Below are 22,505 nucleotides of genomic sequence, written 5' to 3' on the forward strand. Positions count from 1 at the left end.
GTAAGTCTAGTACCTTGTCTTTTTTCCCTCTAATTCATTGGTAAACAGCATCCGGCTCGAAGGACCATGTGAATGTCTTGCTAATAGACAAATAGACAATAGGCATCTGATAGTGTTACTGTCAGATGAAGCAATGTGTGGGGCATTGAAGAAGTATGTTGGTTGGAGACTGTCTGGGAGGGATATAGCAGAAAGCAGACCCTTCTGTTTGGACGAAGAATCCCCAAAATGAATTTTCTCTTCTTTTTACAGCTGAAAACTCCTCCTGCAACATCCACACTGAGTTTGAGTGTGGGAACGGGGAGTGTATCGACTATCAGCTGACATGTGACGGAATAGCACACTGCAAAGACAAGTCTGATGAGAAAATGAAATACTGTGGTAAGTACGCACCCAATATGCGTTACTGTACTAGTTCACCAGTCCTCAGATGAAAATCCCTACCAAGCCCCCGCGGGGCTCTTGTCCAGTAGAATGAGTTCAGACTCGCTCACTTCCTGAAATCCATGAAGGAGAAGAGAAACAGTATTCAAGTGAATGTCATGTAATTCCTTTGGTCGAATCTCTTCCTAAAGTGTCTTTGTATCTCTTTCGTTTTTCTTTACTCCTCTTCCTCTCTTACAGATAACAGAAACTGTAGACGGGGCTTCAAGAGCTGCTATAACCAGCGCTGTGTGGTCAATAGGCGGGTTTGTGACGGGGTGAACGACTGTGGAGACGATTCCGACGAGGTTTATTGTAACAGTGAGTAATAAGAATCTGATGAATTTACATGCCCAGTCCGACAGACAACATAATCTGTACTATATTATTACTGTATAAACCAATAAATAGCTTTAGGGTGAACTCTTGTCTCTCCTATTAGATTTCATAGAGGAACATTTCTCCAAGCAAGGATAATATTATCTATTCTTATCTATCTCTTCACCTGACAACGAACCAACGAGATGGATTTCAAATACAACATATTTCTACCCCTCGTTTTTAAATCTTTTTCTTTTCGGACCTGTATTTTCTCTCCAGATCCCACATGCTCTCCCTCAGACTGGCGTTGTCTGAACGGGGTTTGTATTCCGGCCTCGGCCCGCTGCAATCAGATCATCGACTGTCCCGACGCCTCAGATGAGAAGAACTGCAGTAAGATAAGCCTCTGTTAAAGCGCCATACCGTACCTGTGTTAAGGCGCCACACTGTATCTTTCCAAGGTGCTACGACATTGCCTTTCCCATGTAGCTTTTCCACATAGCTGGTCTGTAGCCTAGCCTGGTCATGTGTGTTTTTAACGTTAGATAAAAGAGAAGAAGGAAGGTCCGCACCTCTGGATTTGAAGTTATTTTTCATTGTTATATCAGGACACTACAATATTATAGTTAAAACAATGTATAGCCAGGAATATCAATCCCTAACCTTAGGCTTTGGATATGCCGGTCGAATGCCCACTTTCTCTAGGCAACACAGGCTGCTTGAATTACTACATGCTGGGGGTGAAGGAGACAGTGTTCGTCAGCTGCAACTCTACCTCCCTCTGTGTCCACCCATCCTGGATATGTGATGGAGCCAACGACTGTGGGGATTATGCAGATGAAACCAACTGCCGAAGTATGTTTTTTCCTTGCTTTTTTTCTCTTCTGTGACACTAGTTCTGTCGGCTACTGTTGATGTGGCCGTGTACCAGACAGACACCAGGCCTAGTGGAATGCATTTTAAGATATTTTGAAAATGTGTTGATGTTCTGAATGTATCTTGGCTTCTGGTTTCTCCCCAGCTCCTTCCCTCAGAAAGAGATGTGAGGAAGGCCATTTTGCTTGCCCCAATGGAAACTGCATCCACACTGTCTGGCTGTGTGACGGAGTGAAAGACTGTGAAGACGGAACAGATGAATTCCAGTGTGGTATGATATCAGACATATTTATTTATCTAATATTTATTTACATTACATTTATTTCAGCAAGCACATTGCACTGATTTGTAGCCACTGCCACTGATTTGAGAGAGAGTCTAAATTATTCAAATAACTCTGTTCAAAGTAACGGTTGGATCATTACGGTGTAGGGTACATCCTGCGTGAAATGCTGACAAAGCTCAAGGTGGCCAAATATAATGGAGAATTTCTAGGTTGAACGATTTCTCCTCTTGTCCTGTATCCCCTGTTGTGTCTGGTCTATACATTCGGTCAATACGGCCAGATAAGAAGATAAGATAACCCAGTGTTGGTGGTTTGTTCATGTGGGTCATTAAAGGAAGCAGTGAAGGGGTGTCTCCTGCTGAGCCCAATGCTTCCATCCCTGATTTGATCCCTATGTGGAAATCTCCCACAATTACTGTTCAAAGCCTCTCCTGAGGAATAATGATGGGAGGAGATGCTTCACTCCTGCTGTTGGTTCGTTCTTCAGGGCAGAGCAGTAGACTATACTGTTGTAACCCAAACAGAATAGCAATAGCAAATATCCTATTTATATTTGTTGTGGATTTGCTCATCGTCTGTGTATTTGAATGAGTCCCAGCCAGTAGTGGTTGGATGCACACACCGTGTTGTTGGTGCCCGCTGTTTGTGTGGCTAGTTCACACTGACCTTGTCCATGTAGCCACACACAGTTATTGTTAATGGTTGTTCTCTGGCTGCCCAAGGAAGCAGCTCCACAGTCTCATCATAAAATGGATGTGAAATGCTAACAAATAAACGGACAATTCTTTCTCTCTCTCTCTTTATGTCTCTCCCTCTCTCATCTCTCTCATCTCTCCCTCTTTCATCTCCCTCCCTCCTCTCTCTTGCCCTCTTTCTCGCTCTCTCTCTCTCTCGCTCTCTGCTTGCTATGGCTGAATAATTTTTACCTCACTTGGCACTCCTTCACTCCTTTGTACATGGTTTGAATGTAAGACAAGCATTACTTTGAAAGTGCTTACGACTGAGGGAATGTTTTTTTGTATCTAATTTCACAGATGACATTGATATAGTGATATAATTTCCCACCTGCATTAGAATAGAGACTCCCTTCAAAATTGTTTACCTTCACCTCCGTATGTGATATTATTTTCTTCACCTTTTTTGTACAAAGACCTACCTACCTTTATTGTATGTGACTTGACTGCAATTTCAAATTACTCTATAACAGTTGAAACCTTGGCCCATTTCGACTTTGCACACTACCGTACTAAATCATTCATTTATCACTGCTCTCTGCATGATTAATTGTGAAGATATTTACATGCTTCCTGTCTCAATGAAATACCATTATAATGTGTTATATTTTATTTTGTCAAGACTTGTCCTGCCTGTGGAACCAGTTTGCCTGCTCTAAGAACAAGTGCATAGCCAAGCAGTGGCTTTGTGACGGAGAGGACGACTGTGGGGATGGACTGGACGAGAGCGCAGAGACCTGTGGTAAAAAAACACGCCTGAATTTATTTACACTATGTTGACTCAAATGTGTCAAACTACAGATCCGGGTTCGATCCCGGGCTGTGTCGCTGCTGGCTGCACCCGGGAGACCCATGAGGCGGCGCACATTTGGCCCAGCATCGTCCGGGTTAGGGGAGGGTTTGGCCAGCTGGGATATCCTTGTTCCATTGCGCTCTAGAGACTCCTTGTGGCAGCCTGGTGCATGCACGCTGACTTCGGTCGCCAGCTGTACAGTGTTTCCTCCGACACATTGGTGTGGCTGGCTCCCGGGTTAAGCGAGCAGTGTGTCAAGAAGCAGTGCGGCTTGGCGGGATCATGGTTCGGTGGACACATGTCTCTCGACCTTCGCCTCTACCGAGTCCGTACGGGAGTTGCAGCGATGGGACAAGACTGTAACTACCAATTGGATATCATGAAATTGGGGAGAAAAAGGGGTAAAAAGTACAACAAAAAGAAAGGGACAGGGAAAGATTCATTTAATATATTTGAAATTTTACGAGATACATCCCTGGTGGAGATATATGGATGAGCAATTTGCTACAGAGATGTGGATTTCATGTTTTTCAGTAATATTTGCACAGACTCTTCAGAAAGTCTTGTAAATATCTGTATTTCTATTACTGTAATTGTGCAGATTCTGTAGCCTGATTGCCAGTCTGTTTTTGCTGTCTTGCCAAATCATTATCATAGCAAACATGTTTGTCATGCCAATTCCTTAAGGAGTTGGCAAGAGAGCTGAAACAGACTGGCACTCAGGCTAAAGATTCTTCAGTTCGGTAAAATAATGTTTTGACCACGAATCCTATTGTACATATCCAGGTACGGCTACCTGTGGCCCAGGGTTGTTTAGTTGCCCAGAGTCATACGGCTGCGTCCCCAAACACTGGCTTTGTGATGGGGAGAGGGACTGTCCAGATGGGAGTGACGAGCTCTCTGCTGCTGGCTGTGGTAATAATATTGTTCTGAAGTTCTCCAACAGAAATCACAGTCATAGTGTAGTTACTCCCTTTTCTAAAGCACATATTATAATGATAATAATAAGGACATGTGTCTAACAGTGTAGTCCAAGTCCCTTTTGTAAAACACAAATGTCTCAATACACGTTTGTCATAGTGTATTGTCCTCTGAAGGCATCCAAACTGAAAACACACTGTCCTCTGAAGGCCTCTGGACAGAAAGTACACAGTCATGGTGTAGTCACTCAGTCCCTTTTTTAAAGCACAAATATCTCAATATGTGTCTGACAGTGTATTCGGAGACCCTTTTTCTAAAGCTCAAATGTCTCGACACATATTTGTCATAGTGTATTGTCCTCTGAAGGCTTCCGAACCGAAAGCACACAGTCATATTTTAGTCACTCGGAATCCCTTTTGTAATGAACAAATGTCTCAATACATGTCCGTCAAAGGGTATTGCCTTCTGAAGGCCTCCAGACAGAAACCAAACAGCAGACAATCATAGCGTAGTCAGACTCAGTCCCATTTGTAAAGCAAAAATGTCTCATTACATTTCTGTCATTGTGTATTCAGAATCCCTATTGTAAAGGAAAAATTACTCAATACGTGTCTGTTATAACAAAGAAAATGAAAAATAATCGGCACTCCATCTTCTACAGTGCTGTAAAACCATATTTCACCTTGACACACTCTACATTACCAAAAGTATGTGGACACCTGCTCGTCGAACATCTCATTCCAAAATTATGGGCATTAATATGGAGTTGGTTCCCCTTTGCTGCTATAACAGCCTCCACTCTTCTGGGAAGGCTTTCCACTAGATGTTGAAACATTGCTGCCGGGACTTGCTTCCATTCAGCCACAAGAGCATTATTGAGGTCAGGCACTGATGTTGGGCGATTAGACTTGACTCGCAGTCGGCATTCCAATTCATCCCAAAGCACTTACAGTTGACCGGGGCAGCTCTAGCAGGTCAGAAATTTGAGGAACTGACTTGTTGGAAAGGTGGCATCCTATGACGGTGCCACATTGAAAGTCACTGAGCTCATCAGTAAGGCCATTCTTCTGCAAATGTTTGTCTATGGAGATTGCATGGCTGTGTGCTCGATTTTTATACACCTGTCAGCAACGTGTGTGGAGGAAACAGCCAAATCCGCTCATTTGAAAATGTGTCCACCTACTTTTGTATAAATAGTGTACCTTGTTAATAATGTCCACATTCCTATAGAAGTTCAGATCCTTCTTGAGAGAGGTGTATGATATGAAAAAATCTCAGGTATTTCTTTAACAAATTGTCCCTCCACATATTTCTTATCACAGCCCCCAACAACACGTGCATGGAGGGAATGTTCCAGTGTCGTAATCAGATCTGCATCCCACAGCGGTTCGCTTGTGACCGTGATGATGACTGTGGAGACGGCTCCGATGAGACCCTGGAGTGTGGTAAGAACCTCTCTCTCTCTCACAGCCCCCAACAACACGTGCATGGAGGGAATGTTCCAGTGTCGTAATCAGATCTGCATCCCACAGCGGTTCGCTTGTGACCGTGATGATGACTGTGGAGACGGCTCCGATGAGACCCTGGAGTGTGGTAAGAACCTCTCTCTCTCTGCTTGTGACCGTGATGATGACTGTGGAGACGGCTCCGATGAGACCCCGGAGTGTAGTAAGAACTTCTCTCTCTATCTCTCTGTCTCTCTCTCTGTCTCCCTCTCTCTCTCATTTCCTCTTGTTGTGTTCTGACTGCACATCCCGCCTCTTGCCTCCTGTGTCCTACAGAGTACGGGTCCTGCAGTCTGGGGGAGTTCCGCTGCACAGATGGCCGCTGTTTACCCAGAGTCCAGTGGGAGTGTGACGGCCATCCCGACTGTCTCGACCAATCAGACGAGCTGCCACACAACCCCAAGTGTTCGGCTGCAGGCAAGCCTTTCATCTGATACAGATGTGTGTGTGTGTGAGAGAACAGACGAGGTACAGACCGTCCCAGTCTCACCATGTCCCGGCTGGTTTTAGCCTATTACAAACACATTTTGTGCTCATAGACCTGCTGGGAACAGGGCTGATACAAATTGAGTTGCTAGCAGGGCTGTGCTCAGACCTTTCAGGGGCCAGGTGCTCAAAATGAACCCACCGGCTCCCGGTTTACTGATTGTGATTTATCTTCAATGCTCTTTACAATATAATATTCATAATCTTCTGACTCATTATATATGGGCTGGCTGGCTAGTAGCTTGTGTGGATATTTTTAGTATATGGTGGTTATATCAGGCAGGTCGCCTGTGATACAAGTCATTATTCGACGTCCATCCATGTCTGAGGACTTCGGGAGTTGCCTTGGAAACTGGTCACTAGGGGCAACAGTGAGCGCTGTTACCTTCAAGTAGGCATAGTGGACGCGGATGGCAGATGGGCGTAAGCATCCTCCTCTGGTTCCAAAGAGCCCAAAGGATGCATGTTCAAATCCACCGATATGTTGTTTTTAAATTTTTGTTTTACGAATTCGGAGTTGATGCCTAAACTTAACCTTGGAACGATACGGAGACGTAATCAAACTCTTCGAAATGTGTTGTTTGGAACAACTTCGAAATTTGACGTCTGAGAAACATGGACGAACGTCTTGACTACCTCTGTTGCTGCTGCCATGACACTCGTGTGCAACTCCCGACTGAAGAAGGGATGGAGTTGGGTCGGAGGGGCGTAGATGCAGCCGCTCCTCTCTGTCTTTCTGCCTCTCTCTGCTGCACGTAGGCTAACAGCCAACCAGGCCGAATATTGATGATGATGTAAATCAAGTGTTATCAAGTGTTAATCAAATGTTATGCTGCTGTAGCAAATGTTATGCTGCTGTAGCAGTATGCTGCGCCTTGTGGTGGAATTATTGTAATCAAAAGGAGAGACTTTTAGATTTCTTCAAAACAATCCAACTTTATTATTTTATTAGTGCAGTAATGGAGCTGGTCGGTAATCAACCCTGGGGGTGATCACTGAGAACTCAACAAGCTGGTTTGAGCCACGGCATTTTTTAGAAAAGTCCATTCTCCTTCAGTCTCCATGACAAACAACAGATGTATGGAATGGGTCACAAGGTTAAGATTTGTATGAAAGATACGTATAATTCAAAGCAGACAGTATCTGCTGTAAAAACTGTCCTCATTGTGTAGAGATGAGGGTCTGGCCCCCCAACTCCATACTGGAGCCATCTCCCCCTGGTACCCCAGTACAGAAACATTAACTCATGCTCTGGAATGCGGTATCACCCAAAGACATCATAAATCTTCCAGAGGCCCATCCTCAGTAGAACATACACAGATAAGCGTTCTAACAACCTCTTATTCTGTTGCAAAAAACAACCATTTGATGCAATAACAGCATTATAACATAATCTTGTAATTTCTCCACCATAGCCTCCCAAGTGGCGCAGCGGTCTAAGGCGTCACTACAGACCCAGGTTCGATCCCAGCCTGTGTCACAACTGGCTGTGCCCGGGAGACCCATGAGGCGGCGCACAATTGGCCCAGCGTCGTCTGGGTTAGGGGAGGGTTTGACCTGCCGGGATGCCCTTGTCCCATTGCGCGCAAGTGAATCATTGTGGCGGGCCGGGTGCCTGCAAGCTGACTTCGGTCGCCAATTGTATTGTGTTTCCTCCAACACATTGGTGTGGCTGGCTTGGCAGGGTCGTATATCGGAGGACGCATGGCTCTCGACCTTCATCTATCCCGAGTCCATACGGGAGTTGCAGCGATGGGACAAGACTGTAACTACCAATTGGACACCACAAAATTAGGGAGAAAAAGGGGTAAAAGTATACAAAATTATAATAATAATAATAATAATTGGTAGCTTGCTACACACACTCGACCGGTGACTGCGTCTCAAGCCGTTGTTGTGTCTTTTGCAAAATTAAAGTGAAGACTGTGTCACGCCCTGACCATAGAGAGCCCTCGGTTCTCTATGGTGTTTAGGTCAGAGCGTGACTGGGGGGGGGGGTTATCTAGTTTATAGATTTCTAGGTTGGGTGTTTGTGTGGTTACCAATTAGAGGCAGCTGGTAATCGTTGCCTCTAATTGGGGATCATATTTAGGTAGGCTTTTTTCCCCACCTGCATTTGTGGGATATTGTTTGTGTTAGTGTATTTGAGCACTACGTCGTCATGGTATTTGTAAGTTTTGTTATTTTGTTTCTAGTTTCACTTTGTAATTAAAGATGTGGAACTCAATTCACGCTGCGCCTTGGTCCGATCATTTTTAAGAACGTGACAGAATATCCCACCAACAAAGGACCAAGCAGCGTGAAAATTAGGTAAGGAAGTTTTGGACTTGGGAGGACATGAGAGGACACGAGACCCTTCCTTGGCGGGAGTCGCCAAGGAGCATGGAAGGACAGCGACAACACCGGGGACCACGGCCACAGAAACCCCAAGATTGTTTGGGGGGGGGATGGGGGGGGGGGGGGGGGGGGGCAATGGAGCTGGCGGTCGAGCAGTGGAGAGTGCCAGAGCCTGTTTGGGAGTCGGATGAGGAATTTGATGAAAGATTCCGGAGAGAGGTGGTAGCGATGAGAATGCTGCCATACAGGCGTGCTGAAAGAGCGTGACACACAGTCCGGTGCCACCTGTGCCGGATCCATGCATCAGGCCTCCAGTAGCACCTCCCAGTCCGGTACGTCTGTGCCCGCTTCCGCACTCTCCCTGAAGTGCGTGTCACCAGTCCGGTGCCACCTGTTCCGGATCCACGCATCAGGCCTCCAGTGCGCCTCCCAGTCGGTACATCCGCTGCTGCCTCTCTCGCACTCAGCCCTGACGTGCGTGTCACCAGTCCGTACCACCTGTGCCGGCTCCACGCACCAGGCTCCGTGCGCCTCCCCAGTCAGAGCTTTCCGGCGACGGTCCCAGTCCAGATTCCGGTGACGGTCCCATCAGCTTCCGCGACGGGCCCAGATCCAGAGCTCCGGCGACGGTCCCCTAGTCCAGAGCTCCGCGCAACGGTCACAGTCCAGAGCTTCCTGCGACGGTCACGTCCAGAGCTTCCGGCCACGTTCACATCCAGAGCTTCCCGGCGCACGTTCACAGTCAACAGAGCTTCCCGGCGAACGTATCACAAGTCCAGAGCTCCCAACGGCGATACGCTTTCCCAGTCCGAAACCCCCGGCGACGGTCCAGCGTCGGGAACCTTCCCGGCTGACCGCTCCACGGTTCCGGAAACCTCCCGCGACGGTCCACGGTCCCGAACCTCCAGACGACGGCAATCATCTGGAACGTCCACAACGTCGAACCTCCAGCAGAGGGTCACACGTCCGGAACCTCCCAGCGACGTCAACGGGGAACCTTCCAGCGACGGTTCAAGCGTCCGGAGCTTCCAAAGTGCAATGAGCTCCAGTCCGTTCCAGGTGTGGAGTTTGTACGTTTCTCTGCCTGATGTTCAGGCACGGCGTCCAGTCCTTGCTCCATGACTGGAGCATTCTCTCCGCCGTGCCACCAGTCCCAGGAGGCGTCCGTCCCGCTCCATGGCAGGAGCCTTCTCTCTGCATCCAATTCCAGCACGGCGTCAGTCCCGGCACTCCAAGGCTTACCTTCCCTCTCCCCGGGGAGGGGCAGGTGCCAGTCCCAGGCACGGCGTCCAGTCCGTCTCCAATGGCAAGGTAGCCTTCCTCTGGCGCCGGTGCCATGTCCACAGCAACAGACGTCCAGATCCCGCCTCCATGGACTGAGCCTTCTTCTCCGCCAGTGCCCAGTCGCAAGGCACCGGCTGTCCAGTCCCAGCTCCATGGCAGGAGCCTTCCTCTGCGCCGATGTCCAGGCACGGCGTCATCCCGCTCCAAAGGCCGGAGCCTTCACCTCTCACCCGCCGCGAACCGACAGTTTCCAAGCAATGGCGTCCAAGTCCCAGCGTCTAAGTGGACAGGAGCTTACTCTGCTGCGGCTTGGGTTGGTCCTACAAATCCAAGCACGACGTCCAGTCCCGCTCCAAGGCCGGAGCCTTCCTCTGCGTCGGGGCCCAGTCCGGGCACGGCGTCCAGTCTAGCTCCAAGGCCGGAGCCTTCCTCTGCGCCGATGCCCAGTCCAGGCACGGCGGCCAACTCAGCTCCATGGCCGGAGCCTTCCTCGGCGCCGGTGCCCAGTCCGGGTGCGGCGTCCAACCCAGCTCCATGGCCGGGGTCCTCTTCTGCGCCGATGCCCAGTCCAGTCACGGTATTCTACCCAGCTCCATGGCTGGACCTGTGGTCTGGGCGAGGGCAAAGACCCGCACCGGAGCCGCCACCGACATTAGTCACCCCCCCCTACCCTCCCCATTTGGATTCAGGTTTTGCGGCAGGAGTCCGCACCTTTGGGGGGGGTACTGTCACGCCCTGAGCCCTCGGTTCTCTATGGTGTTTAGGTCAGAGCGTGACTTGGGGGGTTATCTAGTTTATAGATTTCTAGGTTGGTGGTTTGTGTGGTTCCCAATTAGAGGCAGCTGGTAATCATTGCCTGTAAATGGTGATCATTTTTAGGTAGGCTTTTTCCCCACCTGCATTTGTGGGATATTGTTTGTGTTAGTGTGTTTGAGCACTACGTCGTCACGGTCTTTGTAAGTTTTGTTATTTTGTTTCTAGTTTCACTTTGTAATTAAAGATGTGGAACTCAATTCACGCTGCGCCTTGGTCCGATCATTTTCAAGAAAGTGACAGACTGTTATTTTATAAAATAAATTCTCTGTAATTATTATTATGTGATTAAACTAATCATGTAAATGTAATTAACTAGGGAGTCGGGGAACCAAGGAAAATCTTCAGATTACAAAGTTATAATTTTCCTCATATAACTCTTCAGATATTTTAATATCTGATCAATTCTACTTAATGAATTATTCTTTACCTCATGTTAGTCTCATTCCAAACGTCGTAAATTGTTAGTTATCTGCACGAACCCAGCCTTTACTTTGAATCATCCATACATCAATTGTCTTAATCATTTATTTACTAACTAACTAAATAATCACAGAAATGCATAAACAAACAACACAGTAGATATGGTTACAAGGAAATAGGGGAGGTTCCCTAGTGGGCTAAGCCAATATGACGGCTGGGTGGACAAAGGGAAGTGGGTGTGGACTGAGAACAGTGGGAAAGACAAAAAGAGTCACTACACAGTTGATAATTATATGAATTGAAATGCTAATCCTTTGCACATGAACGCTCACTTATTTTGGGAATAATTGCAATCAATATGTATTTACCCAGTGTGTCATCGTGATCTTTGTTGGAATCGTCAGTCCATCTGTTGGAAAGTTCATCCAAGCGTCTCTCTGCTTCCCTGAAGTCTTTTGTGGTTAGAATGGATACTTCAGAGTACCATTCAGAAATGCTCTTATAGGATAGATGTTTCGGCGGTTGTTGGTCTTCGCATCCCAGATTGACATAATTTCTAGCTGCAGACTAGTAATTAGTATCTAAGATTTGCTCTTATTCTCTCAGGATCGATAGTCTCAGAGTTTAACCATTTCCACCCGTGTAGCCAATGCTCCACGTGGTACGGTTAGGAATTCAACAACCATTACAACCTTAGCTTAAACTGAGGTTTTTGTGGTCTCTACTCAATCCTTTGCCCCCTCAGCTGACCGAGGTATGCGTGGTCTAAAGAGGATTTCTTCAGGAGGGTTTTTTATTTGTAACAGTAGAAAAGGGCTGTTCCATGACGCCAGATCATGTCTGTGCTCACGGGGGTGGGCCAATGACTTTGTTAAACTTTAAAGGGAATACAATTCTCTTTCATTAAAGGTTTAACATCACCTTACATCATTTCACAAATAGTTTAATTGTTACTCATTCATTTTATACAATAATTAGACGCAAACCTCATAACGGAGGCACCTGTATAAACAGAGTTATGGTAATGTGGCTGTATTGTCTTTCATGAGGTCACAAACATGAAACAAAACGGACCGGGTCGTAGCTGGCTTCTCCACCGACCATTTACACATCCTCCAAAACATGCATATTGTTCAGTTCTCAAATTCTGTGATGAAGAAGTTCCTTTGTTCTACTGTGGGACTCTCTCTCTCTGTACTGCATGGCCAGGAGGAGAGCGTCTCCTCCAGGAATTTACGACCTGAGATAACAGAACCTGAGTGTAGGAGGCAGAGAGAGAGAGAGAGAGAGAGAGAGAGAGAGAGAGGGATTCCATGATCTATACCCAGAAAGGGCCACATCATGACACCATACATGTTTGGATACTGGGTACGAACTCCATACAGTGCCGACAAACAGGCGCAACCAACCAACTGACGGGGTGGGGGTGGCGAATTTGATGACATCAAAACGAATTTCGAGCAGCGGGTTCAGAACAACAATGTCAAAAAACTGTGTATAAAAATATATACAAATACCACCACCCAAAAGGGCAGTTTTTGAGAGGGAGGGCAATGGGGCAGGTGCTCTGACACAGGTAGACCCCTATGTGTACACGTTCCTGGTTGATAGAAATATGTTTATTTGACTGTTTAATTATGTTGGCCGGTTCCCCAGACCCAGATTAAGCCTAGAACTGGACAAGAACAAAATATATAGATATTTTTTTTATCTAGGACTAGGCTTAATCTGGTTCTGGGAATCCAGGAGTCTTGCATTCCTGGCTTTCACAGAAAATCTAACACTTGCCACTTTGTTCTGTAGAAAGCTTGTGCAACGGCTCTTTCTTCATGTGTGTCAACGGCCGCTGTGTCTCGCTGGCCAGCCTGTGTAACAGGAGGGACGACTGTGGGGACGCATCAGACGAGAGGAACTGTCATATCAACGAGTGTTTGAACCGCCGAGTCAGTGGATGCACACAGGACTGTGAAAACCTAGCTGTGGGCTACAAGGTAGGAAGGTACCCCTGCTTGCTTTCTCAGAATTGCAAGCGCGCACACACACACGCGCGCACACACACACACACACACACACACATAATCACAAGTCATGAACTGTACAAGGTTATTTTTCTCAGTATCACACACACACACACACACACACACACACACATCCACGGTATAGCCCTAAGTATGGTAAGCCCACTAAGCTCTTACAACATAAAACTAAGACTGAGTGAAAACTGTTTATTGATGTTTTGCAAATGTCTCTATAATGATAGGATTTCTGTGTGATAGCACCAGGGTTATTACATTCCATATATTATCATGTTTAACAATAAAACAAACAGAACCTAAATCAACATACTATGTGGACTTGATATTTCTCAGAATGGAAAAGGTTCTGTTTTCCAGAACATTTTGCTCCTGGCTTACAATATGTGTTTGTTTGTGCTATTCGTACTTAATAACCATGACCCTGGTACATACAGTACAGTATGTATGTTGGGATCTGCCTGGTTGCTGTAAGTCATAGGTTGTCAGAGAAAAATGTATTTAAATCCATACTCTGTAAGACGTTCATACCATCAAAGAGTGGTTCGCCAACAAAACAAACCATAGATTTTGCACTCAGAACCTATTAAATCCCTTTGTGTCATTGTATCCCTGTATAGTCCATAGTCACTCCAACCCAATGGCGACAGTACCCCGTGACTTTTCTATTGATTCATTCAGTGCCTCAGTGTCCACACATGGATTCTGTTAGAAAAATAATGGCTCTCAATTTCTCCCTTACGTCCGATCCAGTGCAAGTGTTGGCCGGGATTTCGCTTGAAGAACGATGGCCAAACGTGTGTTGACATTGACGAATGTTCATCCGACTTCCCCTGTAGCCAGCTCTGCGTCAACACATACGGATCTTACAAGTGTCTGTGTGCAGACGGCTACGAGGCGCCAGCTAAGAACTCYCACAGCTGCAGGTCTCTCTCAGGTATACCTCTTTCTCTACCTCCATCATTTTCCCTTCTGTTATTTTTCTTGTTCTCTCGCTCTCTCTTCTTACCCATCTGTCCTTGTATCTGTGCCTCTGCTGCTTGAGGTACCCCTTTCTCCATCTTATCTTCTTTCGTCCTTTCCTTCTCTCTCTTCCTTCTTACCCATCTGCCCATGTGTCTACTCCTCTGTCAGCCACCTTCCTCTTGATTTTTTTTTTTTTTTTTTAAATCAGGGACTTCCGGAAATCACAGGGGAATTACCTTGAATCGGAACGAGGGTTCTGATTGGTTAAAAGAGAACACTAGAATATGTCTAAAGTAGAACTACTTGTTCTATCTCCATGGGAATGTACCTGTAGTGAGCCCAGTCAAATAATAGCCTGTGACAGTGATATATACTAGGGCTTGGAGCTAGGGAGGAAATCAGTGGTTGTATAAGACTGACACCTCCAGAGCCTCTGACTGTAACGTTACTGCACCTGCAGTAGGATAATGAGACGATGCATTAAAAGTAATGACTTTACGAGGAATGATGAGCTATCTCTGAGAGCATACTGCTACAGTCACCTCTGCATAATCATATGTGACTCTTTAGGACCATCACTGTCAGATAATTTTTTCTGACTATATTGTAGCCTATGTGTATTATAATTGCTGTATTTTTTTTGTTCTTGTATTTTCTTCAGCTGAAGAGCCCTTCCTGATTCTGGCCGACCATCATGACATCAGGAAAATAAGCACTGATGGATCCAATTACACTCCTCTAAAACAGGTAAGACACACAAAGAGAAGTGTTCATTTTTTTTGAACCAGCTCAATATTTAAGGATGGAGAAGGTTTCTTATGCACAGAATAATTTTTTAAATTTTACATTTTTTGTAATGTCCATCCTTAAATGGCCTGTGTGTCTCTCCCCAACCAATTACGCAAAGCAATTGCTCAATATATTATGAGGTATTTTTTTTTGTAACAACAATACAACATGTTCCTGATGATTTTGTCCCACAGGGCCTCAGTAACATTATAGCAGTGGACTTTGACTACAGGAAGGAGTTGATTTACTGGATAGACTCGAGCTCTCCTGCTCTAACCCAACGGAGAATAAACAGAATGCGACTGAATGGGAGCGACCTGAAGGTACAGTAGAGCAGCAGCTTATACAGCAGGGTTGAGGTAAATTCCAATTGAAGTTAGTCAATTCAGGAAGTGAACAGAGATTCCAATTCAATAATTGAAAAAAGGGCATCTATTTTCAATGACTTCTCAAAAAACGGACGAGGAAAAGCTGTTTATTTCAAAAGTTGTTGCATTTGTAATTTATTCGAATCACTTCCTGAATTGACCCCAACCGTGTTCTACATTAGCCTGAGGAAGGTGTGTAGCGAGATAGTGTTCTAGTGGTGTTAGTGGTTAATGTATGGGCCCTGATGGAAGGATGCACTTTACAAATTTTCTCTCTCGCGCGTGCGCACTCTCGCTCTCTCACTCTTTCTCTCACTCTTTCTTTTTTTAATTCTTTTTTTTTTCTCTCCCCCCCACCTGGCAAGATTATACTGCTAGAGATGAGATGTTGAGGAGGTTTATAGGTGCTTTATAAATCTATAATTTAACACCATGACTGTAGCGGTTTAAATGTGACTGAAGGTGACAGTCTTCCCAGGCTGAAGGTTGAGCCGAGGCACATAAAACAATGACATTTATTCTATATGAGGGTTTATGGCCACGTAGTGCCTAATGCATTCCATTATGTCATAAAATGTACAATGTAGAATGTGAGTGTGTGGATAATTCCTTAGACACACAGCTTCTTCGTGAATCTTTGTTTTCATTATACCTTGGAAACACTTCATTGTTTTGGACCTAAACCACCTGCTAATAATGCACAGCATTATGTAGTTGATGGCTTACATGAGTATTAGCTTATGGTGTTTGGCACAGAACAATGGCTGTTGGTTTAGGTTCAGCTGTATTTTATGAAATGTTTTGTTTTTGTCCTACAGTTCAAATAAAGTGTTACTGAACCCTGTTGTGATCATGTTATGCACCATAGATAATGTACAGTACTGAATGGGCTTCCATTTTTCTTTGGGGGGGTTGGGTCAATTTTCCACTCCTAAAATCAGTGACATTGGCACACAGAGGAAGATGACACAGGATACAGTAGCAGTGTGGTTTTATATGCTTGTATTTGCTTCTTGAACATGGCTGGTCTCCTATCATGGCTCTCCATTTAGCTTTCCAAAGGCCAGAGCCAGAGTCTGGGTGAAGTTAGAGTGCCAACAGAACCTGAGTACCTAAGGGGGCTCCCCTTGGCTCGTTATCATTAATACAGGGATAATGACTCATTATAGCTTCACTGTACCCAGGATCACTCACGTCTGTTTCGTACTTTAGCTCACTGCTGCCAAAACTCTTCAGAGTAGAGACCACTTCTGTAGTTATTAGACCAATGTCATCACTATAAAGGGCGATATTAGAACTGTTGCAGTGCAGACCCATAGAAGGCTGTTCTGAATCGTAAGGGCTTTTCACAATGTATCTTCTTAATTTGGGGTTAAAATCACACCAGGGCTCGCTTACCCTCCATTCACACGATCAATTGTTAACCCTGGGGTAACTGAACCCAACGGTCTGGAGTAGAATGCGGAGGCTCCACATAACCGGTTACAGTGATTTTCTGATTCATCTTGAGTTGCTTTAAAGGCCCAGTGCAGTCGCAAACTTGATTTTCCTGTGTTGGTAGCCAGGAAGTTCTTTGAAAGGCTGGTCATGGCTCACATTAACAGCATCCTCCCGGATACCCTAGACCCACTCCAATTCGCATACTGCCCCAACAGATCCACAGATGAGGCAATCTCAATCGCACTCCACACTGCCCTTTCCCACCTGGACAAAAGGAACACCTATGTGAGAGTGCTGTTTATTAACTACAGCTCAGTGTTCAACACCATTGTGCCCACAATGCTTATGACTAAGCTAAGGACTCTGGGACTAAACACCTCCCTCTGCAACTGGATCCTGGACTGCCTGACGGGCCGCCCCCAGGTGGTAAGGGTAGGCAACAACACGTCTGCTACGCTGATACTCAACACTGGGACACCTCAGGGGTGTGTGCTTAGTCTCCTCCTGTACTCCCTGTTCACCCACGACTGCGTGGCCAAACGCGACTCCAACACCATCATTAAGTTTGCTGACAACACAACAGTAGTAGGCCTGATCACCGACAACGATGAGACAGCCTATAGGGAGGAGGTCAGAGACAACAAACTCTCCCTCAATGTGAGCAAGACAAAGGAGCTAATCGTGGATTTCAGGAAAAGGTGGGCCGAACAGCCCCCCATTAACATCGACGGGGCTGTAGTGGAGCGGGACGAGAGTTTAAAGTTCCTTGGTGTCCACATCACCAACGAACTATAATAGTCCAAACGCACCATGACAGTTGTGAAGAGGGCACAACAATGCCTATCCCCCCTCAGGAGACTGAAAAGATTTGGCATGGGTCCGCAGATCCTCAAAAGATCCTACAGCTGCACCAACAAGAGCATCTTGACCGGTTGCATCACCGCCTGGTATGGTAACTGCTCGGCCTCTGACTGTAAGGCGCTACAGAGGGTAGTGCGTACGGCCCAGTACATCACTTGGGCCAAGCTTCCTGCCATCCAGGACCTATATAATAGGCGGTGTCAGAGGAAAGCCCATAAAATTGTCAGAGACTCCAGTCACCCAAGTTATAGACTGTTTACTCTGCTACCGCACAGCAAGCGGTACCGGAGCGCCAAGTCTAGGACCAAAAGGTTCCTTAACAGCTTCTACCCCCAAGCCATAATACTGCTGAACAATTAATCAAATGGCCACTGGATTATTTACATTGACACCCCTCCCGTCCCCCTCCTCCATTTGTTTTTTACACTGCTGCTACTCGCTGTTTATTATCTATGCGTAGTCACTTCCCCCTACCTACATGTACAAATTACCTCAACTAACCTGTACCCACGCACATTGACTCGGTACCGGTACCCCCTGTATATAGCCTCATTATTGTTATTTTATTGTTACTTTTTATCATTTTTTACTTTAGTTTATTTGGTAAATATTTTCTTAAGACTTTCTTGAACTGCGCTTTTTGTTTAAAGGCTTGTAAGTAAGCATTTCACGGTATGTTGTTTTTGGCGCATGTGACAAAGTTTGATTTGATTTGTATATATACTTACACACTGTGAAATTGTGAAAACGATGATGTCCTTTTAGTGTAAGAGCTGTTTAAAAAGACTGCCAGACATTTCAGTCTGTTTTGGTGGGATGAAGATTTGGCATGCCCGGTGACATCACCAGGCAGTAAATTGGTTAATAGACCAATAAATATATTTCCTAACTTTCTGCCAATAACAGCTCAGTTTTCCCTTCCCCACTTCGACAGCTCCCAGACAGTCCTAGCAAAATTATTGCTTGAGAAATTGCTCTTTGCTATTTTTCTTTTTGACAAATCTAATTGAAAACAATCACAGTAAGGTACATAATTGTTACCCAGAAATTATTTTTCATTGAGATATAAATTCCCCTACCTGTTTCCTCTCCTCTGACCCACAGGTAATCCACAGGATGTCTGCCCCCAGTGCTCTAGCCGTGGACTGGATAGGAAAGAACCTATACTGGTGTGACATAGTGAAGAAGAGTCTGGAGGTGTCCAAGGCTAACGGCCTCTATCCTGTGGTATTGGTCAGCACTGGTCTGGACAACCCTACTGACCTGGCTCTGGATGCAGACACTGGGCATGTACAACACTCCATCTTCTCCGTCTGTCTCTACATCATGCTAGATTCTATATCTGTCCACAGTATCATCTGGAGAGGATGAATCCAGAACGAGATTTAGCTATGACTGTTGAGAGAGACCACTCACAGTACCACAGACTGTCAAAATAAATACCAGCTAATCAGTATGTTACTGTGGAAGTGTAACTATGCTATTTTGTTTCTGAGGCAGCCAACTTTCTGCTCAGGCTTTGAAGTCTAGTACTCATTTTGATGTTGAATTTGATATCTCACATAAGCTACTCCATAATGGAATGTCAACACAGTTACATGTACATGATTTTTGTCATTTAGCAGACACTCTTATCCAGAGCGACTTACAGTTAGCGCATTAACCTTAAGATAGCAAAGTGAGACAACCACAATTCACAGTTCACATAGCCCATTTGACCAAGGGAGTGGAGAAGTGGAGCTTAAGGTATCTAGCTGAAAACGGTGTCATTCCTCTGTAGTTATGTGTTCTGGATCGACAGTGGAGAGCATCCCCATATTGGGAGGATAGGTTTGGACGGCAGTAGCCGGACGGTGATCAGCGATGCAGACATATTCAGCCCTGCAGCTCTCACCATCGACTACACAGCAAAAAGACTTTACTGGGCTGACTCGCATCAAATTCTCTTCTCAAACATGGACGGTTCAGAAAGACGCAAAGGTAAGTGACAGCGAATTGAGGATTGCCCTTGGTCTCGCTCTCTCGCTTTCTGTCTGTCTGTCTGTCTGTCTGTCTGTCTGTCTGTCTGTCTGTCTGTCTGTCTGTCTGTCTGTCTGTCTGTCTGTCTGTCTGTCTGTCTGTCTACATTTATATTTACCTTTATTTAACTAGGCCAGTCAGTTAAGAACAAATTCTTATTTACAATGACGGCTACCAAAAGGCAAAAGGCCTCCTGCGGGGACGGGGGCTGGGATAAGAAAAAAAATATATATAAATATAGGACAAACACACATCATGACAAGAGAGACAACACAACACTACATAAAGAGAGCCTAAGACAAAACATAGCAAGGCAGCAACACATTTTTATTTTATTTATTTCACCTTTATTTAACCAGGTAGGCTAGTTGAGAACAAGTTTCTCATTTGCAACTGCGACCTGGCCAAAGATAAAGCATAGCAGTGTGAACAGAAAACAACACAGAGTTACACATGGAGTAAACAATAAACAAGTCAATAACATGGTAGAAAAAAAGAGAATCTATATACAATGTGTGCAAAAGGCATGAGGAGGTAGGCAATAAATCGAATAATTACAATTTAGCAGATTAACACTGGAGTGATAAATCATCAGATGAGCATGTGCAAGTAGAGAATACTGGTGTGCAAAAGAGCAGAAAAGTAAATAAATAAAAGCAGTATGGGGTGAGGTAGGTAAATTGGGTGGGCTATATACCGATGGACTATGTACAGCTGCAGCGATCGGTTAGCTGCTCGGATAGCAGATGTTTAAGTTGTTGAGGGAGATAAAAGTCTCCACTTCAGAGATTTTGCAATTCGTTCCAGTCGCAGGCAGCAGAGAACTGGAAGGAAAGGCGTCCAAATGAGTTTTTTGGCTTTAGGGATGATCAGTGAGATACACCTGCTGGAGCGCGTGCTACGGGTGGGTGTAGCCATCGTGACCAGTGAACTGAGATATAGGCGGCACTTTACCTAGCATAGCCTTGTAGTTGACCTGGAGCCAGTGGGTCTGACGACGAACATGTAGCGAGGGCCAGCCGACTAGGGCATACAGGTGCAGTGGTGGGTGTATAAGGTGCTTTAGTAACAAAACGGATGGCACTGTGATAAACTGCATCCAGTTGCTGAGTAGAGTATTGGAAGCTATTTTGTAGATGACATCGCCGAAGTCGAGGATTGGTAGGATAGTCAGTTTTACTAGGGTAAGTTTGGCGGCGTGAGTGAAGGAGGCTTTGTTGCGAAATAGAAAGCTGACTCTAGATTTGATTTTGGATTGGAGTGTTTGATATGAGTCTGGAAGGAGAGTTTGCAGTCTAGCCAGACACCTAGGTACTTATAGATGTCCACATATTCTAGGTCGGAACCGTCCAGGTGGTGATGCTAGTCAGGCGTGCGGGTGCAGAGAGCGAATGGTTGAAAAGCATGCATTTGGTTTTACTAGCGTTTAAGAGCAGTTGGAGGCCACGGAAGGAGTGTTGTATGGCATTGAAGCTCGTTTGGAGGTTAGATAGCACAGTGTCCAAGGAAGGGCCAGAAGTATACAGAATTGTGGCGTCTGCGTAGAGGTGGATAGGGAATCGCCCGCAGCAAGAGCAACATCATTGATATATACAGAGAAAAGAGTCGGCCCGAGAATTGAACCCTGTGGTACCCCCATAGAGACTGCCAGAGGACGGACAACATGCCCTCCGATTTGACACACTGAACTCTGTCTGCAAAGTAGTTGGTGAACCAGGCAAGGCAGTCATTAGAAAAACCGAGGCTACTGAGTCTGCGCTAAGAATATGGTGATTGACAGAGTCGAAAGCCTTGGCCAGGTCGATGAAGACGGCTGCACAGTACTGTCTTTTATCGATGCCGGTTATGATATCGTTTAGTACCTTGAGCGTGGCTGAGGTGCACCCGTGACGGCTCGGAAACCGGATTGCCAGTGGAGAAGGTACGGTGGGATTCGAGATGGTCAGTGATCTGTTTGTTGACTTGGCTTTCGAAGACCTTAGATAGGCAGGGCGGATGGATATAGGTCTGTAACAGTTTGGGTCCAGGGTGTCTCGCCCTTTGAAGAGGGGGATGACCGCGGCAGCTTTCCAATCCTTGGGGATCTCAGATGATACGAAGGAGAGGTTGACAGGCTGGTAATAGGGGGTGCGACAATGGCGGCGGACAGTTTCAGAAATAGGGGGTCCAGATTGTCAAGCCCAGCTGATTTGTATGGGTCCAGGTTTTCCAGCTCTTTCAGAACATCTGCTATCTGGATTTGGGTAAAGGAGAAGCTGGGGAGGCTTGGGCGAGTAGCAGCGGGGGGCGGGGCTGTTGGCCAAGGTTGGAGTCGCCAGGAGGAAGGCATGGCCAGCCATTGAGAAATGCTTGTTGAAGTTTTCGATTATCACGGATTTATCGTGGTGACCGTGTTACCTATGCCTCAGTGCAGTGGGCAGCTGGAGGAGGTGCTCTTGTTCTCCATGGACTTTACAGTATCCCAGAACTTTTTGGAGTTAGAGCTACAGGATGCAAATTTCTGCTTGAAAAAGCTGGCCTTTGCTTTCCTGACTGACTGCGTGTATTGGTTCCTGCTATTCCTGAAAGTTGCATATCGCGGGTGCTCTTCGATGCTATGCAGTTCGCCACAGGATGTTTTTTGTGCTGGTCGAGGCAGTCAGGTCTGGAGTGAACCAAGGCTATATCTGTTCTTAGTTCTGCATTTTTTGAACGGAGCATGCTTGTCTAATATGGTGAGGAAGTAACTTTTAAAGAATGACCAGGCATCCTCAACTGACAGGATGAGGTCAATATCCTTACATTTACATTTAAGTCATTTAGCAGACGCTCTTATCCAGAGCGACTT

General features: G+C 45.8%; 1 protein-coding gene across 1 annotated transcript in view; it reads left to right on the forward strand.

Annotated features, from left to right (window-relative positions):
- The window catches only part of LOC111953345 (low-density lipoprotein receptor-related protein 1B-like), a 232,446-nt gene that overhangs the window by 154,649 nt on the left and 55,292 nt on the right, over positions 1-22,505 (forward strand). Inside the window, 15 exon segments of the mRNA XM_070435534.1 lie at positions 253-381; positions 625-744; positions 1,024-1,137; positions 1,450-1,599; positions 1,766-1,891; positions 3,263-3,382; positions 4,220-4,348; positions 5,677-5,799; positions 6,136-6,276; positions 13,006-13,193; positions 13,989-14,172; positions 14,863-14,948; positions 15,185-15,313; positions 18,764-18,945; positions 19,440-19,639. Coding sequence (XP_070291635.1) covers positions 253-381; positions 625-744; positions 1,024-1,137; positions 1,450-1,599; positions 1,766-1,891; positions 3,263-3,382; positions 4,220-4,348; positions 5,677-5,799; positions 6,136-6,276; positions 13,006-13,193; positions 13,989-14,172; positions 14,863-14,948; positions 15,185-15,313; positions 18,764-18,945; positions 19,440-19,639 — 2,121 coding nt within the window.

This window comes from Salvelinus sp. IW2-2015, linkage group LG27 (genome assembly GCF_002910315.2).
Source record: "Salvelinus sp. IW2-2015 linkage group LG27, ASM291031v2, whole genome shotgun sequence".
Classification (NCBI taxonomy): Eukaryota; Metazoa; Chordata; class Actinopteri; order Salmoniformes; family Salmonidae; genus Salvelinus; species Salvelinus sp. IW2-2015.